Here is a 22848-nt window from a genome sequence, read left to right on the forward strand (position 1 = left end):
ACTTACCAAAACTTAATTAACAAACTTGGATAGAAATAAAGTTCTTATTTGAGAGAGAGAGAGAGAGAGAGAGAGGATGATTACTTAAACCCTCGAATATGAAATCTTAAACCATCGTCCACAAAGGTTTATTACTGTAATACAACAGAGAATACAAACACACTATCAACTGAATACACCAAACTGACAGACTGAACGAGACACAATGGAGGAAGATCAATTAATCAATGGAAATAGAAAAGCTTAAGAGAAGGGAAGAGGGGAGAAGAGAGGAAGAATAAAGGTTTGACAGGAAGGGAAGGGAAGGGCGTGTGTAGTGCCGCGCTGTACTCTTCTTTATGAGGAAATAAAGGATCACTAAAATTTTCACATTACTTTACACTTTATATACTTTTACAAGACTTATTTAACATTTTAACTTCTTCTCTAACATAATGCAAAACCCCAAAACTTTAAAATTACCGAAAATAAGGTGGGGAACTCGCAGTAGGTCGACCACAGGAAGGAAGGAAGGAAGGAAGTTTCCGAGATGTGCGGTACGATAACTTTTCCCTTCGACGTTTTCTCCGCGGAGGGAAAAGGAGTTGATGTTCCCTCGAGAAATATAAAAATAAAAATGGTCTATTGATATGCAGGAAAAGCTTTGTTCGTTGTGTAAGGGTTGATAACAAACTGGTAATTTTTTTTTTTTGGGGGGGAGGGGTATTTTGAGTGGATACCAATCTCTTGAGTACGTAAATTAACCCTTTGAGTAATATATCGTAACCCTTTGAGTGCGATGTCAACCCACTGAATGACTTGCAGGAACTATCACTCAGAAATGATTTTACTTTTCAGAACTATAGATTTAGGAAGGAATTCGGTCAAAATCGGTTAGGAAATAGTAGTGGATGAGTGGAATAAGTTACCAAACACCATCATTAAACTCGAACACGCGGGGAAGATTCAAATATATAGGTTTGACAGATATTTGAGCTACCACGTGTGAACCAACTGACCTATTCTAGTTTCCTTTATTCTTATGTTCTTATGATGCACAACGAAACATAACATACACGATTCAGAAGAAAAAAATAAACATTATGTCAGGGTCTAGCGAGCTGTTCTTCCACACGAGCGAACACTATAACGTCATCAAGTGGAAATGACAGAACAAATATTTACATAACATGTCGACCAGAAAGACAATCTACAGAATACAGTGTTATTAAATCTAAGTTTTATAAACATTATACAACCTATATACAAAAACTAATACCTTCAAAATACTACATACGACACTGAATTAGGGTACACGGGTATATTATTCACTACCAACCATCATCATACATTATTTTACACTGAATTAGGGTTCGCCAGTATTATTATTTACGGCCAATTTTCATAATAACCGTAGTATAGATCTGTACAAATGTCTTTATGTCCATTGTCGGTAAAATTTTTATGAGTAAATTCGTGATGGTTGATTGAGTCTTGGGCCAGCAACTATTACCTCACGTTGGTGTCTGGTGAAAGGCTCTAATACCCTTATTCATCATCAAAACCTGTATTTACCTTCGATGTTTATGAACCATTACGATTGGATTTTTTGTAACGTAATATATTGGAATATTTCGTCGCCTATAGTCTGAGGTTCTTACGATATTTCGCTCAATATTACAATAAGAGATTTTACGTAGAATATTGCAATAAGATGTTAAAGGAGAGCATAAATATACCACAAGGAAGGACGGACGGAGACATGGGGAGAAACTAAAGAAAGGTGATAAGGGTAAATATAAATAGGAGAGAATAAGGAAGAAGGTAATGAAGATAAACATAAATAAGAGAGAATAAGGAAGAAGGTGATAAAGGATGTGAATAATGCAGTAGCGTCGTTTCAGATCTTACTTTGTAATAACGCCGAGTTTTATTATTCATAAGGTAGTGTGTTAGAGGAAGGTGCCAGGGTAAAGGTCATATGCCACACCAACAACCTGTGCCAACACTTATTGTTTACATCAGTGCCAAATATAAGTGCCAACACCAATATGTTACACGCTACTACCAACAATAGTGACATTACCTATTCCACCACCACCACCACCAGTGCCAAAAAGAAGTGCCAACACCCCCCCCCCCGGTTATCACTTGTTTAAATCTGCATATAACTGTGGAGGTTTCGAAGTCTTGAGACCACACGGTCGACAATGGACTCACAAGACCACAAGGTGACACTTGTCTTAAGCTTTTTCATTATTGTGAGGAAATGATGACGTGAATGATGACGTGAATGATGACGTGAATGATGACGTGAATGATGACGTGAATGATGACGTGAATGATGACGTGAATGATGACGTGAATGATGACGTGAATGATGAGTATTGGTGGAGTGACTTATATAAAATATAAGTCACTCCACCAATACTCATCATACACACATCATCATACACGTCATCACCCATACACACGTCATCATACACGTCATCACCCATACACACGTCATCATACACGTCATCACCCATACACACGTCATCATACACGTCATCACCCATACACACATCATCATACACGTCATCACCCATACACACGTCATCACCCATACACACGTCATCACCCATACACACATCATCATACACGTCATCACCCATACACACGTCATCACCCATACACACGTCATCACCCATACACACGTCATCATACACTTAATCTTTCTGAGTTACTTGAGGGACCACAGCAAGGGTCCTCCTCTTCCTTCCTTTCTCTGTGTCTCTTCCTTCCTTCCTCTCATTCTCCCTCCTTATTTATCGCTCCTTTTTTACTCTCTTCCTTCCTCTAAACACTTTCCCACTCTCCCTGGTTCTCTCCTATCTTCCCTACCTTTCTTTCATTCCATTTCTCACACTCTCCCTCCTTCCTCTCACCCCTTTCTCGCTTTCTCTCCCTTCCTTTCATCCTTTTCTCGATGTGTGTGTGTGTGTGTGTGTGTGTGTGTGTGTGTGTGTGTGTGTGTGTGTGTGATGGATACAGGAAGGAGATCATGGCTGTATTTCGCTTGACTGATGTATGGAAGAGCATTATGAGCCCAGAGTGTGTGTGTGCAGGGCAGGTACAAAAACAAGTGTCGTTCATTAATTTGGAAACAGTAATACAGGTACAGGTGAGGGCAGGTACAGGTGAGGGCAGGTACAGGTGAGGGCAGGTACAGGTGAGGGAAGGTACAGGTGAGGGCAGGTACAGGTGAGGGTAGGTACAGGTGAGGACAGGTGCAGGTGCGAGGACAGGTAAGGAGGACATTAAGACACATACATTACAGGTAAGCGGTATAACTTTATTTAACCTGAACAAGACAGTTTATAGTCTTGACTTAATCTCATCTATTGCAGCTCAACTACCTTCAACCTGTGTTAATTAATTATCCTCACATAATGCACCTGAGGATAAGTATTTATTATCTCCCTTACTCACCTTGCCTCCTCACTTAAGCACTTTAATTAACCTTATATAACTCGCTGGTCTTTGTGTTCATTTGTCAATTCAGATTCTCATTAAGTGTCTACCTGGCCAGAGCTCCGTGTTTACCTGTCCTGTGTGTGAGTCCGGACCGTTCACTTAAACCTATGTGAACACGGCAAACGTTCCTCTCCTTTTTATTCAATTACGGCGTTCTCTTTCCTTCTGTGTGTGTGTGTGTGTGTGTGTCTGTCTGTCTGTCTGTGAGCAGACTATCTCAAATATTAGACGAAAAGCCTTTATAGTGTATGTCTACTGCAGCCATATTGAGTTGGGAGGGAGTGAGGGAGGGAGAGAGAGAGAGTGGGAGTTGAAGGGAGGGAGAGAAGCGTAAGAGGGATGGATGGAGAGAGGGAAGGGGACGGAGAAAAGGGGTAGTTGAAGGAAGAGAAGGAGAGACGGAGAAGGAGGTTTGGAGAGACAGAGAGGTAGGGAGAGAGATATGACCCCATCTACATGATCCTCAGAGTACATGATGCCAGATATTGAAAGAAAAATGTCTCCAGGGATTTTTTGTCCGGCACTGTACACCCGCGCCTCTATGGTGAGTGTAGGGAGGGAGCCACAAGCCTGGCCACTGAGGGGTCTAGCTCCTGTACACTCGCGGCAACAGCAAGAAACAACCTCCAACATTCACTGTAAAATGTCAGAGAGTGAACCTGCCCGGCCAACACCTTATCACAGTCGCTGAATTTTCAAAATACCTTAAAAATTGACGATGTTTCTTGATGTTTGCATGAAGGAAAAAAAACTGTATAAGTAGATGTGAAGAAGGAAAAATAACCGAGCTTCGTTTTCTTAACAAACTTTCGTAAAAAATAATATTAAGAAGTGGGATAAAGTGTCGAATATCGTACAATAAAAGGGGGGAGAAATAAAAAGAGTGGAGGAAGTAAGATGCGTGTGGTGAGGTGAGATAGCTGAGAGAAGAGACGCAGCAGGTGCCGACATTTGTTATCTGACGTCAACCTGATAGCGGCGCCCAACACCCCATGTCCTCCTGCTGTACAAACTAGTCCGCCTCGGAGGTAACTGATAACACCCAAAGAGCAGAGAAAACGACAGCACTTACCACTCCCATAACATCACCGAAAAAAATGAACAAAATGAAAAATAAACAGCGGGCGCCTCTTGATATACGTACCAGATTATTTTTTTTATGTGCGTCGCCATCTTGATAAAATATTGCGTTATTAATGTTTATGATATGAAGGCACTTTGAGATGGTAACAGTGTGTCGTTATGTTAGTAGGTGGAGGCTGTTTAACAGATTAATTTATGATAAAGGACACCAGTTTACACACACAGTATTATAATATATACTGTACTGTACACGTGCACAGTACATGCATAAACTCTACGGTCAAACGCTGCCACATTTAACTACATCGTCTGTTTTACTTCACAGCTGGAACAAATAATAATAATAATAATAATAATATAATCAGTGTGTGCATAAACTCTACGGTCAAACGCTGCCACATTTAACTACATCGTCTGTTTTACTTCACAGCTGGAACAGATAATAATAATAATAATAATAATAATAATAATAATAATAATAATAATAATAATAATAATAATAATAATAATAATAATAATAATAAAGTAATAAAATAATAAAATAATAAAAATAATAATAGCAATAAAATAATAAAAAATAATAATAATAGTAATAATAATAATAATAATAATAATAATAATAATAATAATAATAATAATAACAACTAAACTCCATACATCTCAGTCAAGAGTCGCCATAAACAAAGTTCCTATAATTCGACCCAAAATTCACGATCATCACCTGTGGCTAATTTCTTCAGGTATATAGTTTAGGACCCACATTTCCCATACCCACTTATATATTCAAATACATAAAGGTAAACTTATAAACACAAAATAAAGTCGGTAATTTTATACTTACTTCCAACAAAGACTTACATAGGAGAAAGAGTAGCAAACATTTACACTTAAACACTTAAATAAACATAATTAAGTATCTGTAAACTAAAAAAAAATAGGTAATTATGTACTTATTTCCAAAAAGTAGTAAGTATGTGTAATTTTTAAAAAGTATGGTATTTTGTGCTTATTTCTAAAATGTCGGGGCATTACTAAAGGACAAAAGATAACAACTGTGTGTAAACTAATAAAAGTGGGCCATTCTACTCACGTCCAACATGTGGGGCATCTGGCCATATACCTGGGGGTCTTGGTCAGGTAGCGCCTTGGCTGACACCCTGCTGACTCCCAACAGGGCCACCACAGCCACTACCGCTACCACGCTCACAAACCGCGTCAGCATATTGTCTGTCGGAGAGAAGAGAACACTGTTAGCATGGTGGGTTAGTATCAGCATGGTGGGTTAGTATCAGCATGGTGGGTTAGTATCAGCATGGTGGGTTAGTGTCAGCATGGTGGGTTAGTATCAGCATGGTGGGTTAGTATCAGCATGGTGGGTTAGTGTCAGCATGGTGGGTTAATGTACAGCATGGTAGGTTAATGTTATCATGGTGGCATTATGGTCACCTATGTTAAAATTGTATTAGATTCATATACTCTTAAAAGATTCAACAAATGAGTATTCAAAATGATGATTTATTGTAATCGGGGGAAAACGTATCGTACTGGAGGGAAAACGTCTCGTACTGGAGGGAAAACGTCTCGTACTGGAGGGAAAACGTCTCGTACTGGAGGGAAAACGTCTCGTACTGGAGGGAAAGTATATCGTACTAACGGCATCACTCGCGGGGGAAGGGAAGCATCGTACTAATGGTGTCACTATTTGGAACTTAAATCATCATGCACTTGGGAGACATTTATCAAGCGTGGGAGAGTTGCCTAAAAGGTTAACTCAATATGTTCATTTACTTTACTTTTTTTTTACTAGATATGCTAAAGGTTAATAATCCCTTGAGTACGATGGTTAATTATACTCAAAGGATTAAACTATCGTAATCGAGATATTAATCCATAGTACTCAAGAGGTTAAGGATTAAATCATTGTACTCAAGGGGTTAAGTCATACAGTACACATGCTAAACAGAAACACAATATCAACACTCAAGCAGTTACTCACAACCTACATGATAACAAGAGGTATATACTGTGAAGAGGTGGGCGGTGGGATGGCAGGGTGGTGGGCGGCGGGTTGGCAAGGTGGTGGGCGGGATGGCAGGGTGGTGGGGAGAGGAGAGATGACAGGAGGGTGAACGGCTGAATGACGATAGGTAAGGGAAGGGAGAGGAGGACCGCACACACACACCTGCCCCCCAATCCCCCAGCACCACCGGGATCTCTGTGATATCTACCCCTCAAAAGGTTTCAATTCCCCTGTTGAGGAGGGATATTGGAGGAGGCTCAACTCGCCTCCTCCGCCTCTTTTACCAACACTCCCGGTTATCCTCCCCGTTCAGGCGGCCAGCTGCATATTTACTATTGCTTCTCAAGAGGTTTTCTATTGCTTGAGGGGGGGGGGGCTCAGGGGGGCCCAGATGGCGGAGGAAGAGGCGGGAGGAGGGGAGGATAGAGGTAAAAGAGGAGAAGGAAAGAAGAAGGAAGTTGGGAGGTAGGTGGGGAGGAAGCAGAGGGAGGGAGGTAGGAGGAAGACCAAGATTTGTATCCCAGATGTTTATTCCCGTTAAATCTATTCCTCTCATATATCTTGGGTGGGGAAAAATGACCCGTTCTTTAGTATAGTCTCAGGGCAATAGTGACGACATAAGGGTTCTGTCAGGAGTTTAAAGAGTCATATAATAGACGACACGATTATGTTTTTTTGTTTTTTTTACTGTGTGTGTGTGTGTGTGTGTGTGTGTGTGTGTGTGTGTGTGTTCATCAACATTTAAGGCTTCGAACTCAAAATAAACTAGAGCTTCAAATGTTTCGACTTCCATTCATAAGGAAGGTTCAAAATTTACAACTCATTTCCTATGATCAAACAAACAAAAATAAGAACACAAACACAGAGACTCAGAGTTAGAGAATTAGTTAAGAAGGGGAGTGAACTAATTTGTTGTGTCGCGTCAAAACAGTGATAAGTGAGCCCCTTGAGTGAGCTGGCCAGTAAGGAGGTATATAATGAGTTATCTGTATGCATTAGTTAGATATTCCTGTAAATGACTCGATATAACCAGCCAATCACGCCACCCTCTCACTCACTGGCCGCTAGTGGAAGATGGGTGAGGTGTGGATGGGTGTAGGGTGAGCGTGAGTGGGCGTGTTTGGGCGTGGGTGGGTGTAGGGAGGCTTGGGTGGATATAGGTTGCCGTGGGTGGGTATGAGTAGGGGACGCTGGTGGTGGAGGAACTTAAATCAGCTGATGATGACGCTTAAGCCTGGTACGCGGCGTCGTCAGCTGATGACCAATAACAAACGCCTTATTGACAGTTCCCACATACATACATAAAACAGATTTACATGCAAAAATATGCACATATACAAATATTTATACAAGCACATACATATATGCAAGCACACAAACACAAACACTCACCTTCATTAAGGAATTCACACACACACACACACATGACACACTTCTCTCTCTCTCTCACACACACACACACACACACATGACACACTTCTCTCTCTCTCTCTCTCACACACACACACACACACATGACACACTTCTCTCTCTCTCTCTCTCACACACACCACCCCAAAACGCTCAAAGCAACAACAATACTTGAGGATTTACTAAACTCCAGCTGGCAGAGTGAGAGACCCAGTCCTACCACGTCCATGCCTGACTGTTGTGGTGCATGACTGTTGTGGTAGTAAAGTAGTAGTGCATGACAGTAGCAGTAATAGTAATAATGCATGGCTGTAATAGAAGCAATAGTAGTAATGTATGACTGTAGTAGCATCAGTAGTAGTAGTAATAGTAGTGCATGACTGTGGTGGTAGTAGTAGTAGTAGTAGTAGTAGTAAGGCATGACTAGAGTAGCATCAGTAGTAGTGTTACGTGAATATTACAATAATCAACAATATTCCTTAAAATTCCCCACCAAAAATTCCTTACATAAATAAAAATAGGGAAAAAATCAGTTTATTTTCTCCCCAGCAACAGAGACATAACACAAGTTTTCCCCCACCTGGTCCTCCCCAAGCTGGATTTATACTTTTTTCCCTTCTCTATTTTCTGCCCGGACTATTCACTGTGGCACGTTTATATAAACTTCTCCTTTTTCCCTTCTTTTTTTCCTTCCCCTCGATGCGACAAAAACTATATAAATAAATAAACAAATTCTTCTTTTTTTGTTTGAACGAAGCAAAAGTTGATTTTATTTCAGAGATTTGTTGTTTCTTCACTGCCAGGGATGGACAGACTAACACCCAGAAAGACGGGAGGAAAAGATTGAGACAAACAGATAGACAGAAGGGATCATGTTAGGTTAAAATAGGTTAGGTTACGTTAAAGTAAGTTAGGTTAGTTTAGGTTAGATTAGGGTTAGGTTAAATTAGGTTAGAGTTAGGTTAGGTTAGGTTAGAGTTAGGGTGAAATAAACTGAAGTGCCTTTTATCTTCAGATGAGTTAAAGACGTTTTACCCGGCACAGTTTGTTTACCTAAGTCAGCTGATCCAATAATGTGTGGCTTAGTGGCCGGGAGGGTCGTCATATGGTGGATTGTAAACACTGGTTCGGATCTCTCTCTCTCACCGGCCAGGGGTACACGCACATTTGTCGATCTCTAGATATTATTAAGTTTATTAACCCTTTTAACACGAGGATTTAACCCCTTTATCATAATGGTTAAACCACCTTGAGTACGAGCTAACCCTTGCGGAGGATAGTTTACACCCTTGAGTACGACTTAACCTCTTAACCACGTCTTAACCCCACGACCAAGCAGGGCCACCAGAGCATTAACCAAGGTGCCACTTTGATGATTCACGATGCCAGAGAGTGCCGGGGCGGAGAGACAGGTAAGGCAGAGGCGGGAGGGATCATCATTAACCCTAATTGGATCACCTGGGCTAGTGAACATTACTCTGACCAGCGTCACACACCTGGGTTCACCTGCCTCAATAGACTACCAGCTTGTATACCTGTTCTGTCAACACACTGATGACAGTTAGTTACCTGCTGTGTGTGTGTGTGTGTGTGTGTGCGTGTGTGTGTGTGTGTGTGTGTGTGGCTATTACCTCGTTATTAATCTTATTCGCTCCGCTTTAAAAATCACAAAAACATCAGTGAAAACCCGCGTGTTTTTTTCATTATGCAAATTTACTAATGATAACAACGATAATTACTGCTGATCAGACAGGTATTTGCCAGTCATCAGTCGTCGTGTGTGTTCAGGTGGTGTTGAACTGTCCAAATATTATGTTAAGTTAATTAATATCGTCGAACTAAGTCATCATTCACCTTCTTTCTGTGTGTGTGTGTGTGTGTGTGTGTGTGTGTGTGTTGGTTCAGTCCTAGAGCACTCCCCTCCCCACTTCACTATAGCAGTTTATGAGTACCTAACTTTACAGCTTGGGATATGATGGAGGTCGAGTGTACTGCTGGTCACGCTGTCTCCTGAAGAGTATGGGACCAAACATTACCCTCATCAACGAACCCTGGACCTCCACCACCACACAGCCACCAACCACTGTCCACCTGACCATTTATGAAGGCTATCTGTGGTAATATTAAATAGTGATTGTATTGTGTTGTATTGAACCCCCCATGACGAAAACTGTGATTACACCCCCCATGACGAAAACACACACACACACACACACACACACACACACACACACACACACACACACACACACACACACACACACACAATATTGAAGGATCACAAAACACAAACACAACTGATTTTTTACACAGCAATACTCGTGTGTTTCCGGCCACAAATAGTTACCCCAAAAATTACAAATTCATATATTTTTTTTTTTTTTTTGCAAATTGCTGAGTTGAACATTTCCTATATATATGTAAAACTCGGCACACAGGTGATCAAGCAGCGACACAGAACAGATATGGTGGTGTGTGTGTGTGTGTGTGTGTGTGTGTGTGTGTGTGTGTGTTGTACCGTGGTAACGTATTGATGGTACAACACACATGAATATTATCTACGTCTACAACTGTGTACCTGTGAACGATTAATGATAACCCAAAAATTAAACGCACACACACACACACACACACACACACACACACACACACCAAGATCATCTCAGAATTACAACACAGGAGACTTTTAATTATCTCAGCTTTCATCGTAAATCCCAGACGAAATCTTTAGAGAAGGGAAGGACTAACCTCACCTGTGTGGCCTTAAATTCAGGTGTCTCTTCTTAATTACAACGTTATGGACAAGATCATCTCAGCATCTCACTCTTATAAAGGTATTTGAAACGGGAAGATGGTGGGATGTTAAATAGTTCTTATATTCGCTTATTTTCCTATTTCCTATTCTCTGTACTTATTTCCTCTAATAGGGAGGTAGGTCACCTATTTTAGTAATATTAGACTCAAGTTATTACACAAATAAACTTTATAAGAATATCATCCAACAAATTTATTCAAAAAAATTAATGAAAAAATATAATAATTTTTTTCCGTGGTTAAACTATTTTTTGAAGGTGTAATAAAAATCTGTATTTAAAAAGCGTGAGAAAAATCTGCCGTAATCTGAGGTGAATCGTAACGTCACAGGAGATAATCGGTGAACAAAAACAAGTGAGTCACCATAGCCGATTTATCTTCATTTTTACTTATTTTCTTCCCTATTTTTGGTATTTCTTCTTTTTTCCCTCATTTTCTATCCTATTTCCCTCTTCTCTTTCTTATTCTCCCTCTTCTCTTCCTTATTCTCCCTCCTCCCTCTTCATTTCCTCCCACCCTTTGCGTCAGGGAGGAAATTAGCTCCAAACTCCCCAAATTATCTCCAGCTTTTAATTTGATACCTGAAAATTCTCCCTTTTTTTAGTGTCAACTATTTGAGAGGGAGGATAATGGAGGAGCTCTCTCTCTCTCTCTCTCTCTCTCTCTCTCTCTCTCTCTCTCTCTCTTAGCTTCCTCCCTCTCTCTCTCTCTCTCTCTCTCTCTCTCTCTCTCTCTCTCTCTCTCTCTCTCTCTTACTCTCTCATACACAACTTACCGTCAACTTTTAGGTTAGGTTAGGTTAGGTTAGGTTAGGTTAGGTTAGGTTAGGTTAATTGTTGGTTTAAACAGATTTCGGTAATTATTAGTCACTTTAATGTAATTTTGTGGTAGTTTTGACTCCCCCCTCCACCACCCACTCTACCTCCCCACCACCCACTCTACCTCCCCCCACCACCTCCCACCCCACCACCCCACCCCACCCCCACCCACCCCCTCCCCCACCACCCACCTCCCTTACCTCCCCACCACTCCCCACCACACCACTCCCACCAAACTGTACCTACCTCCCACCACCCACCTCCCCACCACCCACCTCTACCCCACCACCCACTCTACCTCCCCACCACCCACTCTACCTCCCCACCAACCACTCCCCTCTACCTGTTCTCAGCCTCCCACCAACCACTCTACCTCCCCACCAACCACCTCTTACCTCCCCACCACCCACTTCCCACTCCTCTACCTCCCCACCAACCACTCTACCTCCCCACCACCCACTCTACCTCCCCACTCACCCACTTACCTCCCCTCTCACTCCCACCACCCACTTCTACCTCCCACCACCCACCTCTACTCTCCCCACCACCCACTTACCTCCCCACCACCCACTCTACTCCCCCACCACCCCAGCCTTCTCGTGTCACCACACTGAGGAGAGGGACTGGAGACAGAGGCCAGATTAGAAAGCGTAGTAGGGTGGTGGAGGCTCATTCCGGGTGTGGAGTGAGTCACATTTTGCATATTGTCTGTTTTAGGAGAGGGAGAGCTCCCTTCATCTAATATACATGACAGAGGGTGTACATGGGGCAGGGGTCTCACACACACACACACAGGAAGACATTATGCAACACAAGGTTCCTTAACTAGCAACGCCTCAGAGACCCGGTAAGGTGGAGTGAGTTGCCTGTTGTAAAATGAGAGACGTGCAGACCTTCCTTACCCCCCTGCCTGACCCGCCATTACCCCGTGTTAAACTGGCCTACTTGTTGAGCTGAAGGAGACAGACAGACAGACAGACAGACACATATACACAGGTAGATAAACTCACAAAAAGCAGATAAACTCAGGCAAACAGGTAAACCTAAAACAAACAAACACACAGACAAATCCCAGACAAGCACATACAAACTCATAAGTAAGACTCACACATATACACAGACAGGCTAACATACTGACACACTCACAGACAGAAGTATATTTCAAGTTTCTGCCAAAAATTTAAAGGTTAGGTTAGGTTAGGTTAGATTAGGGATAAAATTGTGGGGAAATGATCGTGTATAAAACCAGTAGTAATCGTGTAAATATATACTGATAATAAACTTGAATTTCCTCTATATAAAGTCAATGTTTATTATCAATTATTATTTTTATATTTAATTTACTTTTATGGTGCAAAAGGGATATATTTTTTATCAAAGAAAAACAGATAAATATACTACTACTACTACTACTACTACTACTACTACTACTACTAATACTACTACTACTATACTAACTCACTACTACTGGTACTACTGTTTCCAAGAATAATAATAACAATAATAATAATAATAATAATAATAATAATAATAATAATAAAATAATAACAATAATTATAAAAAATAAAATAATAAAAAATAATAACAATAACGATTAGAATAATAACAACAATTTAGAACTAAACTGTTGAAATAATAAAATATAACACTGCCCAAAAACTGAATTTTATAATATATACAAAAATATCCAGACCAGACAGATAAATATATAAGTATTTTTACAACAATTACCTGAAAAACCTATCCTCAATACTTTCTAATTATTTTTCATACAGGGTGAAGGGTAAAAAAAACATTGAATTATATACAGGGTGAAGGGTAAAAAAAAACATTGATATTTAAACATACAGGGTCATGGCATTCATATTTACACAAGGTTCATCGTATTTTGTTTTAAATATTGCCATTATAAATCTATTATATATATATATATATATATATATATATATATATATATATATATATATATATATATATATATATATATATATATATATATATATATATATATATATATATATAATGTAGTTAGATTTTAATTATGTTGTATGTAAAGATTTTGTATTTTATTTTAAATTTTGAATGACTTAAAATTTTGTCAGGTGTTTAAAAATATTATTAAAATTAGAGACGACGAGAAAATTACAGGTACAGACAGACAGACAGACAGACAGACAGGTACAGACAGACAGACAGACAGACAGGTACAGACAGACAGAAAGACTATACCCCTTAACTCATGTAATTCTATGTCAACTAGATTCATCAATTCAAGATTTAAACAGCCATTACACCCAAAGCTTAATTACTGTATGAATACTTAAGTAAGTCATTAAGTGGTTTAGTATAATAACTCATTATTTAACCATATTTCACTAAACTATATAAGCCGGATATACACGAAGTGGTTATATATTATTAAATACGAGTAATGGTCTGTCGTCCTGGCTAATGTGGTTAATGTTGCGGTTGATAGTTAATGCGTGGTTAATGACGGTGGTGGATGGTTAATGTGCGGTTAATGTTGGTGATTGATAGTTAATGTGTGGTTAATGACGGTGGTGGATGGTTAATGTGCGGTTAATGTTGGTGATTGATAGTTAATGTGTGGTTAATGACGGTGGTGGATGGATAATGGGTGGTTAATGACGGTGGTGGATGGATAATGGGTGGTTAATGTTGGTGGTGGATGGTTAATGTGTGGTTAATGACGGTGGTGGATGGTTAATTTGGTTAATGACGGTGGTGGATGGTTAATGTGTGGTTAATGACGGTGGTGGATGGTTAATGGGTGGTTAATGACGGTAGGTGGATGGTTAATGCAGTAATGACGGTGGTAATGACGGTTAATGTGTGGTTAATGACGGTGGTGGATGGTTAATGTATGGTTAATGACGGTGGTATGGAAGTTAATGTTGTCAGGTAGGCCAGGATAGATAGGGTCACCAACACTAATGCTGATTAATGATTTACAAAGTCCCGGTACATCACATCTGTGTCAAAGTTACAACGCTGTGAATCTGAACTCCAGCTAACACACAGGTGGTGGTGAGGACAGCTGGTGGTCTAAGCTTCAAGCTTAGGTAACTGCTACATAAACTCTCCCCCTCCTCCTCTCCCTCTCTCTCCACTTCTCTCCTCTCCCTCTCTCCAACCTTTTCCTCCTCTCCCTCCTCTCTCCCTCTTCCCTCCCTCCGTCCTTTCCTCTTCCCTGCCCCCAACACATATCACCTCTTAATATGCATATGTCAACTGTCTCCACGCCCAAGGCTGAGAGAAGGGGTGGGGGGGGAGGGGAAGCCGTGGTAGTGAGAGAGGAAGGGAGAAAAGGGGGAGGGTGAGGGAAGAAGGGCATGGTGAGGTAGGGAAGGGAGGGATGAAAGGGTAGGGGGAGGAACGGAAGGAAGGGAAGGGAAGGAACGGAGGGATGGGGTAAGGTAAGGAATGAAAGGAGGAAGGAAGAGATGGGAGAGGACTGGAAAGAGAAATAAAACAGAGGAAAAAAATAAAAGTATTATTTATTTATTTTAATATTTAGTCTCATGAAAACGTGAAAATGTTGGTAAAAAGGATATATTTTTTTATATATAATCCAAGTCTAAGAGGCTTTACACTTATGTATGTGTGTGTGAGAGAGATTATACAGTTATATGTGTGTGTATTTGTGTGTGTGTGTATGTACAGCATTTGTTTTATATGTGCATTATATACGTGATTATTTGTATATATGTTGCTGTGTATGTGTGTATGTATGTATGATTAAAACTCCCATAGTGTTGGTAACTTCACACGTCATCACCCCAGAAGGACGGAGCAACAAAGAGCTATACTGTTCGGTGTTCTCAATATCTTTAGCGGCAGACGACAGGAGAATTGAGTTACTGCCTCGACACGGTGAAATTGACACCTATATGAGGACCACACACACACACACACACACACACACACACACACACACACACACACACACACACACACAGTTCAAGTTCAATGTCTAGGGTTCGTAGGCCTATAGGCCCCAGTACTAACAGGCTCCAGTACTCTAGTACTAACAGGCCCCAGTACTCAACAGGCCCCAGTACTAACAGGCCCCAGTACTGAGGCCCCAGTACTCAACAGGCCCCAGTACTAACAGGCCCCAGTACTAACAGGCCCCCAGTAACAGGCCCTCCCGTGCTAACAGGCCTCAGTACTAACAGGTCTCTAGTACTAACAGGCCCAGGTACTAACAGGCCCCAGTACTAACAGAGGCCCCAGTACTAACAGGCCCCAGTACTAACAGCTCTTAATCTTATCAAACCCCGAGGTACATAACCATTAAGATTGAGCCTAATGTTAAGGCTATTGATGTGTGCCTCTCTCGTTATAATGCCTATACTGGGTGGTCATATAGAACAGATGCTACATGTGAGTGTGTGTGTATGAAAGGGATATCGCTACCTCCTACTCCATCCCTGCTGTCATGAGCCACCTCTGCTACCCACCCCTTGCTGTCATGAGCCAATTCCTGCCACCTGAGCCACCCTGCTGCTGTCATGAGCCACCCTGCCACACCCCTGTTGTCATGTGAGCCCCCTGCCAAGCCACTCCACCCCTGCTGTCATGGAGCCAGCTGTCATGCTACACACCCTGCCAGCCCCCTGCTGTTATGAGCCACCCTGCTACCCACCCCTGCTGTCATGAGCCACCCTGCTACCCACCCCTGCTGTCATGAGCCACCCCTGCCACCCACCCAGCAACACGTCCACAGACCTTCCCCTCACACACGTCGCCAACAATAAGAAAAATGATCGTTAACAAGACTCATCAATTAAGAGAGTGATATTACTACTCTCTCTCTTACCCCTCCCTCAGTCCCTCACCCCTTTCTTGTCTTTCTTATCCCCTCTACCTCCTCCATTATCCCCTCTACCCCCTCTTTACCCCTCTCACCCTCCATTATCCCCTCACCCCCTCACTTACCCCTTCTCAATAGAGAGAGAGAGAGAGAGAGAGGACCCGTCTATAAGCCAGGCAGCATAAGGCTCTTGTGCCACACACCAGAGTAAACAGCCGCCTTAACGAACTTGTTGATAGTTCCTCAGCCTCATCGACCATCACTGTACACCTCCTAATGTCTTGTTGGCTACCTGCTGTGTGAGAGAGAGAGAGAGTCCTGCTGTCATGCCTATTTGCTCTGTGTGTGTGTGGGGGGGGGGGCACCATATCACTCGTCTGGTCGTACAAGAACCAGCCAAGTCTCTGATACTTTGTTCTACTCTAAGTGGCTCCTCTAGGCCTGACGTTACAGTGAATACAATACAGTGTTCAGTATACTGTAAACCTTCGGCATATACTGAGGCAGCGAGGCGGACACTGTACCCGACCACCATCACTTCTTCAACTGTAAAGGTGGACGGATAAATGGGGGTGAATCACCATCAAGAGAATAGTGTTTTACGTTAACCTCACAACATTGACCAAAGCACAGAATGTATTAGTGTTTAAGGGAGGTGGGGGTGACAGCCCTGAGGGAGCCCTAGGGTGAGGTATAGCCCTTGATGCACACACACACACACACACACACACACATTCAACCATTCCTCCCCGCTGCTGTAACAAACATCTGCTGTTCTCACGCCCTCCTACTACACGAGGCTCCCTTACCCTTTACCTGCCCGTCTTTAGGTGATCAGCCCAGAAACAAAGAAATTAGCATGTGACAGTAATGGCTGGAGAGAGGAGAAGGAAGAGTACGCAGAGGGGGAGGAAGATGAGGAGGAAGGAATTATGGTGGCGAGGGGAGAGAAGAATAACGTGATAACATCTTTACATGTCATCGAGGATGTGTGTGTGTGTGTGTGTGTGTGTGTGTGTGTGTGTGTGTGTGTGTGTGTGTTTCAGCCATTCTGCACAAATACTTCTACTACTAATAATAATAATAATAATAACAACAACAAAAGATTCGAGAAATACCATTATAAAAAGGAGCAGGATAAAAAGCACACAAAAATACACCCATAAAACAGCTTCACAAAACAGCGCCACAACATTTCTCTGCTGTAATATAAAAGTGTAATGGAGGGATAGAGGAGTACGCCAGGCGCTCTTGAATGCCCGTGCTGGAGCTGTATTTACGGTACGGGCCTTAAATTTATACTGTAGTCATCCCCCGTTGTTTATATTCACACTGGAGGGTTTTGTCTAATCTGCAATTCACGTTATGTCGAGGACCCCCCCCCCCCCCCCCCACACGTTGAGTTACAGGACCTAAAGGGGATTTTGAAGTGATAGGGGATGAAAGGGTTAGCGGTATAGATGATGGCTCTCACAAAACCAACTACGGTTCACCTGAAGATTAGCCACCCCAGCTTATTTTACTTGAAGATTTTTAACCCCGGTCTATTTCATCTGGAGATTAACTACCCCAGCTTATTTAACCTTAAGATTACTGTAGTCCTCCAGCTTATTTCACCTTGCTATTGAACACCGAAACGCTAACATAACCTAGCCTAGCCTAGCCTACACCCCAGAAACTACAGACACGCCAACACACTCATTAGCGGTAGCTCCTACGACAACTTAGTGTTTCATGAAATATATCAATGTCTGTGTATATGTACTGTAGAACAACTAACTCATGCTACGTATGTCTCAGTGTTCAGTTAAGTACACCAATTCTCAGTATCCTTTGTTTAATACCACATTTATTTAGTAAGCTACGCAACCCTGTGTGTTGAGTACATGGTGTAGTTTGAACACGTCTCAAGTTATGTGCACGTTATTACATCATCTATAATAATAATAATAATGTTGCATAAGTGACCGAAGCCAATAGTACGTAACCTTGGAAGATGTGATTTTGACAACCAAACTATCTTCAACACTATAGTCTACAGGGATTATTTACCCGTAGTCAGTAGAGTTAAATAATAATTGTCCGTAAACTGAATATATAAATCTTAGTTTTGTATTAATAGAAAGTTTTACAATATTTACCTTTTTAGTGATAGTCAGACACACGCAGAGGTCTGTCCAAGAGTAAAGGTAACGTACCACTTGACTGCCATAAAATTGCACGGTGTTCACACTAAACGAGTCGAGTTGAGTCGAGTCGAGTCATCAGAATCATTTGACTCGAATCAGTTTGACTCGTTTCCGTTCACACAGAAAGTCAAGAAGAGTCACGTACCACGTTTGTCAATATCCTGTCGGAAGTCAAGCAGTATGGACACACATTCTCTCCCAGCCATACATACTCTGTTGTGGATTCGGCGGCGTAAGGGGAAGAGGAATCGAGTATGGAGGCATGAACTCAACACCAAAAGACTAGATATTGGTGATTTAAGTCATTTTATTTCCTGACTTGCTAAATCACCCAGACAAATTCTACCGTTTCTTTGGAATAACAATGGAAAACTTCAAAAAGCTGGTTAATATGACAGGAATGGATACAAACTACAGACGTGCCATAGGAGTTGAAGAATAGCCATATTTTTAAGGTAAAGTTTGTATTTGATTTGAAACATAATATCGATAGGTAAAGTAATATTTGAAGGATAAAATTGACAAATCATATTGAAACATTATGTTGAGAAATTAAAAAAAAAACATTAAATCTTATCGGTAACTGAGATACACCACAACGGACTCGCGATGACTGACAAAATGGGTCTGGCCGTATTCATAATCGACTCGACTCGATTCAGTGTGACTCGACTCGACTCGATTCAGTGTGACTCGACTCGACTCCCCTGGTGTGAACGGTTTCTGCAAAATTACAAACAAAATAATGTCCACTTGAATGGCGAGTCACGGACTCACGTAGAGTCCGTAGTGGTGTGAACGCAGCCGTAGACGGGAAACAAAGGTATTAATATGACCAGTCAGAATCGCTGCTGCCAGACCTACAAATAATAAACTGTTGTAAATGTGGAGTTATTAGTATTCATAATTCTTTATATATAAAAACTTCTCAAACATAATATCATAATATTTTTCTTATTTAGTGGTGACTGAAACAAAATTAAGATGTCCGATTTATGGTATTTGACCCGTGTCCTTACACTCTCATCCCGTCACTGCCTACCATCATATATACAGTATATGGTGATCTAGGAATCATTTTACCTGGCGACCAGGTTAAATTGACTTTTTTAATGTACCACCAAAGAATTTTATTTAATTCATAGTCTAACACTTCAACCCAGACTGTTTTAGATGTGACTGCTTGCTCCCTTTTGGCCGTGTTGCTCTGTTGAAATTAATGCGCACACGGCTGTAATTGTGTTATTTAGATGCAATGTAAAGTTTTTTAAACGCCAAATTACAAGTTTCATGTTCTTCCGATACCGGCGGATCTTGGAGTTATCTCGGGAGAGTCGAGTGACCTATGACGAGATTTACCTCCACATCCAAACCACGAGCATTGAAACAGTCCTTGCTCGACGACACCTCCGCTGGGCCGCTGGCTGGGGATTGTCATCAAAATGCCCGAGGACCGTCCGCCTCGCCAAATACTATAACGCCAACTCCATCACGGCAATTGAACTGCTGGCGGTCAGCGGAAAAGATTCAAAGACCATTCCAAAGACCTTCTCAAGAAATCCGACTTGCAACCTACAGCCCGCCTTGGAGAGGCTGGCGGTTGACCGACCTGTGTGGCGGTCTACCTGCACGAGGCACTGAGCATTTGGAGGACAACTTGACCGGGAGAGGATAGGAAGACGTTTCCGAGGACACCAACGCGCTGCAGGAGTCGACCCTCCTGGCTCACAACACCCCTGCCCCACCTGCGACAAAAACTGCGGCTCCTGCATCGGCCTACACAGCCACATGAAGTGGCATCAACGCCGTCGGCGTTAAATTGAAATATTAGATTCATAATTTATTATATCTACAGTTAACGAAGGTTTTTTTTTCACTACGATCCTTAATTTATTATATATATATATATAGTGAAACTCAATGACTTCAACCAAGGATTTTGTCTCTAGTACAAAATCCTTGCATCAAGTCACAGGCTGGAGAAATTTTAGATATTGTTGAGTAATACTTGACTTGAGGTTCTTGCTCAACACATAAATTAGCTCCACTTCGTGGTTATAACACCAACAATATATAAATTTGCTCTGCTGCAAAAAAAAATCAGGGAACGGATCACTTTAAAGAATTTCCACCCCATCTTATATCACCTAAAGATTAAACTCTGGCCCAATTTTATAAGTAGTTCAACAGCGACATTCGCCAAATTATTCTAAAGATTGAAAGTGTAAGTTTTTCATCTGTTAAAGTTATGGGGGTAGTTGATGTTAAGATAAATTCAGCTTATATAATGTCTCCAAGGAACTAATTCTTCTGTTAAACTTTTTTTCTGAGGCAGCCTACAGGTGATAGGGTTAAGAAGTGAAGGAGTGAGTCACTTGTTGCTGCCTCACACACACACGCGCACCTACCCGCCAAACTCTCTTCCGTGGCCCTCCCACCATCACCCAATACTGTATATTCTTTCCAGCTCCCAGTTTTAATAATTAGAGGCTTCATATCGTCTCAAATGTGTTTAAAAATATATAATCCTAATCAATTTCTTGTTGATGATATATCTGCCGTGAGGACTATAGGTGTTAAGTGCTATTTTAGGATAGCAAGGATATACAGACGGGTATTGAAATATTGATACATCTAATAATAATCAGTACGATACGATATAATGATCAAAAACATTTATTTATATTAACTGACGCTAAGGCATTCAGAGGAGGTTGACAAGGCTAATCCCAGGCATTAGAAACCTTGAGTATAGGCTGTATAGAGGCAGATAAAAGCATCTAAATTTGCACTCCCTCTTGAGACGTAGAGTGAGGGGCGATATGATCGAGGTGTACGAGTATAAATAGAAGTCAGGGCTAAAGAAAAGGTGATAACAAATTTACTTAAACTATTCAACCAGGAGCGAACTCATGCAATGGTTTTAAATTAGACGAATTTGGATTTAGGGGTGAGACAGGTAAACATTGGTTTGGGAATAGGGTAGTGGATGGGTAGAACAAGTTACCGATCATTAACTCAAACACGCTGGGAAGCTTCAAATATAAGTTTAACAGATATATCAGCGATAGGGTTTGGGTGTAAACAGGGCTGCTTGGTATGGGCTCGTTGCAGTTTCGTTCATGCTTATGTTCTTAAGTTATTAACTGTTAGTTACTCGTGTATATTATTAATGTAAGTATGCGCGTTTAAAGGCCTTAGTTGTTGAAGCACAGTCATGTCTTATAACCACAATATATAAGTTGCTTCAATATCCGAGTCTTCTAAATATAGAACGAGTGCTTTTTTATACTATACATTAGCTGTTTGGAGTTGAGAGATAAAGGTGTTTCGTACTGGCCGTGATACATGACTGGCGGCTACATGTGTCTGCTTTTTGGGATAAGTCAGTGTGACGGATACACGTGTCTATTTCTAGCCGAGATACATGACTGATAGCTACATGTGTATCTAGTTCTTACCAAGGTACCTGAGACTGGCAGCGGTGAGACTTACCGTTCGTTGGGTGGAGGTGAACTAAGGAAGAGTGCAGGCGAGGGACTGACTGACTGGGGGCCGCTCGCTGGGTTCTTAGCTGGAGGTGCGCGCGTTATGAACTCGGGGCGAGGCAGGTCACCCAGGCCTTATATCCTCTGCCACACCAGTTGCTAGATACACCCAGTCAAATTTCCCACATATGATAACCGATAATAATTAAATAAAAAACACACTGTCCTTAAATAATCTCTCCTAATAAAGTATCGAAAGGTGTCATGAGCACAATATAAATGATGTTGTTGCCTGGATAGAAAAATAAGGAAAATTACCTTCTTGTGCCAGTCACCTGAAGCTTTGACGAATCAGAGACGAGAAGATGGGTGACGTCAGTGTGGGGGTGACGTCAGAGGGAGGGGTGACCTCATATCAGTACAGTATATAGAACATTAGTGGAAATTACTCCCACTCTCTTCTTTATTCTCAAAAAAAAAAGTAATGATGCGTTTTTAAAACACAAAAAAATATTTTCACCTTTATCGTACATTTGTAGTGATAATGGCACTCTCTCAACTGTACACCCACACCCATCGACATTGACATACATACACACACATACACACCAACATACTGTACATACTCACACAAACAGCCCACACATATAACACACCTCATACCTCACACACACCAACATACACACACATACAC

The 22848-nt window shown here is 41.4% G+C and overlaps 1 protein-coding gene across 1 annotated transcript in view; it reads right to left on the reverse strand.

Moving 5' to 3' along the window:
* LOC121864932 (prohormone-1-like) overlaps positions 1 to 22269 on the reverse strand; it is a 34684-nt gene extending 12415 nt beyond the window's left edge. The window contains exons 1-2 of the mRNA XM_042364142.1: positions 22162 to 22269; positions 5669 to 5805 (exon numbers count right to left, since the gene is read on the reverse strand). Coding sequence (XP_042220076.1) covers positions 5669 to 5800 — 132 coding nt within the window. The 5' untranslated portion in view covers positions 5801 to 5805; positions 22162 to 22269. The remainder of the gene's footprint in view (positions 1 to 5668; positions 5806 to 22161) is intronic.
* Positions 22270 to 22848: the final 579 nt, after the last annotated feature.

The sequence above is a fragment of the Homarus americanus genome, unplaced genomic scaffold (genome assembly GCF_018991925.1).
Source record: "Homarus americanus isolate GMGI-L3 unplaced genomic scaffold, GMGI_Hamer_2.0 scaffold2539, whole genome shotgun sequence".
Taxonomy (NCBI): Eukaryota; Metazoa; Arthropoda; class Malacostraca; order Decapoda; family Nephropidae; genus Homarus; species Homarus americanus.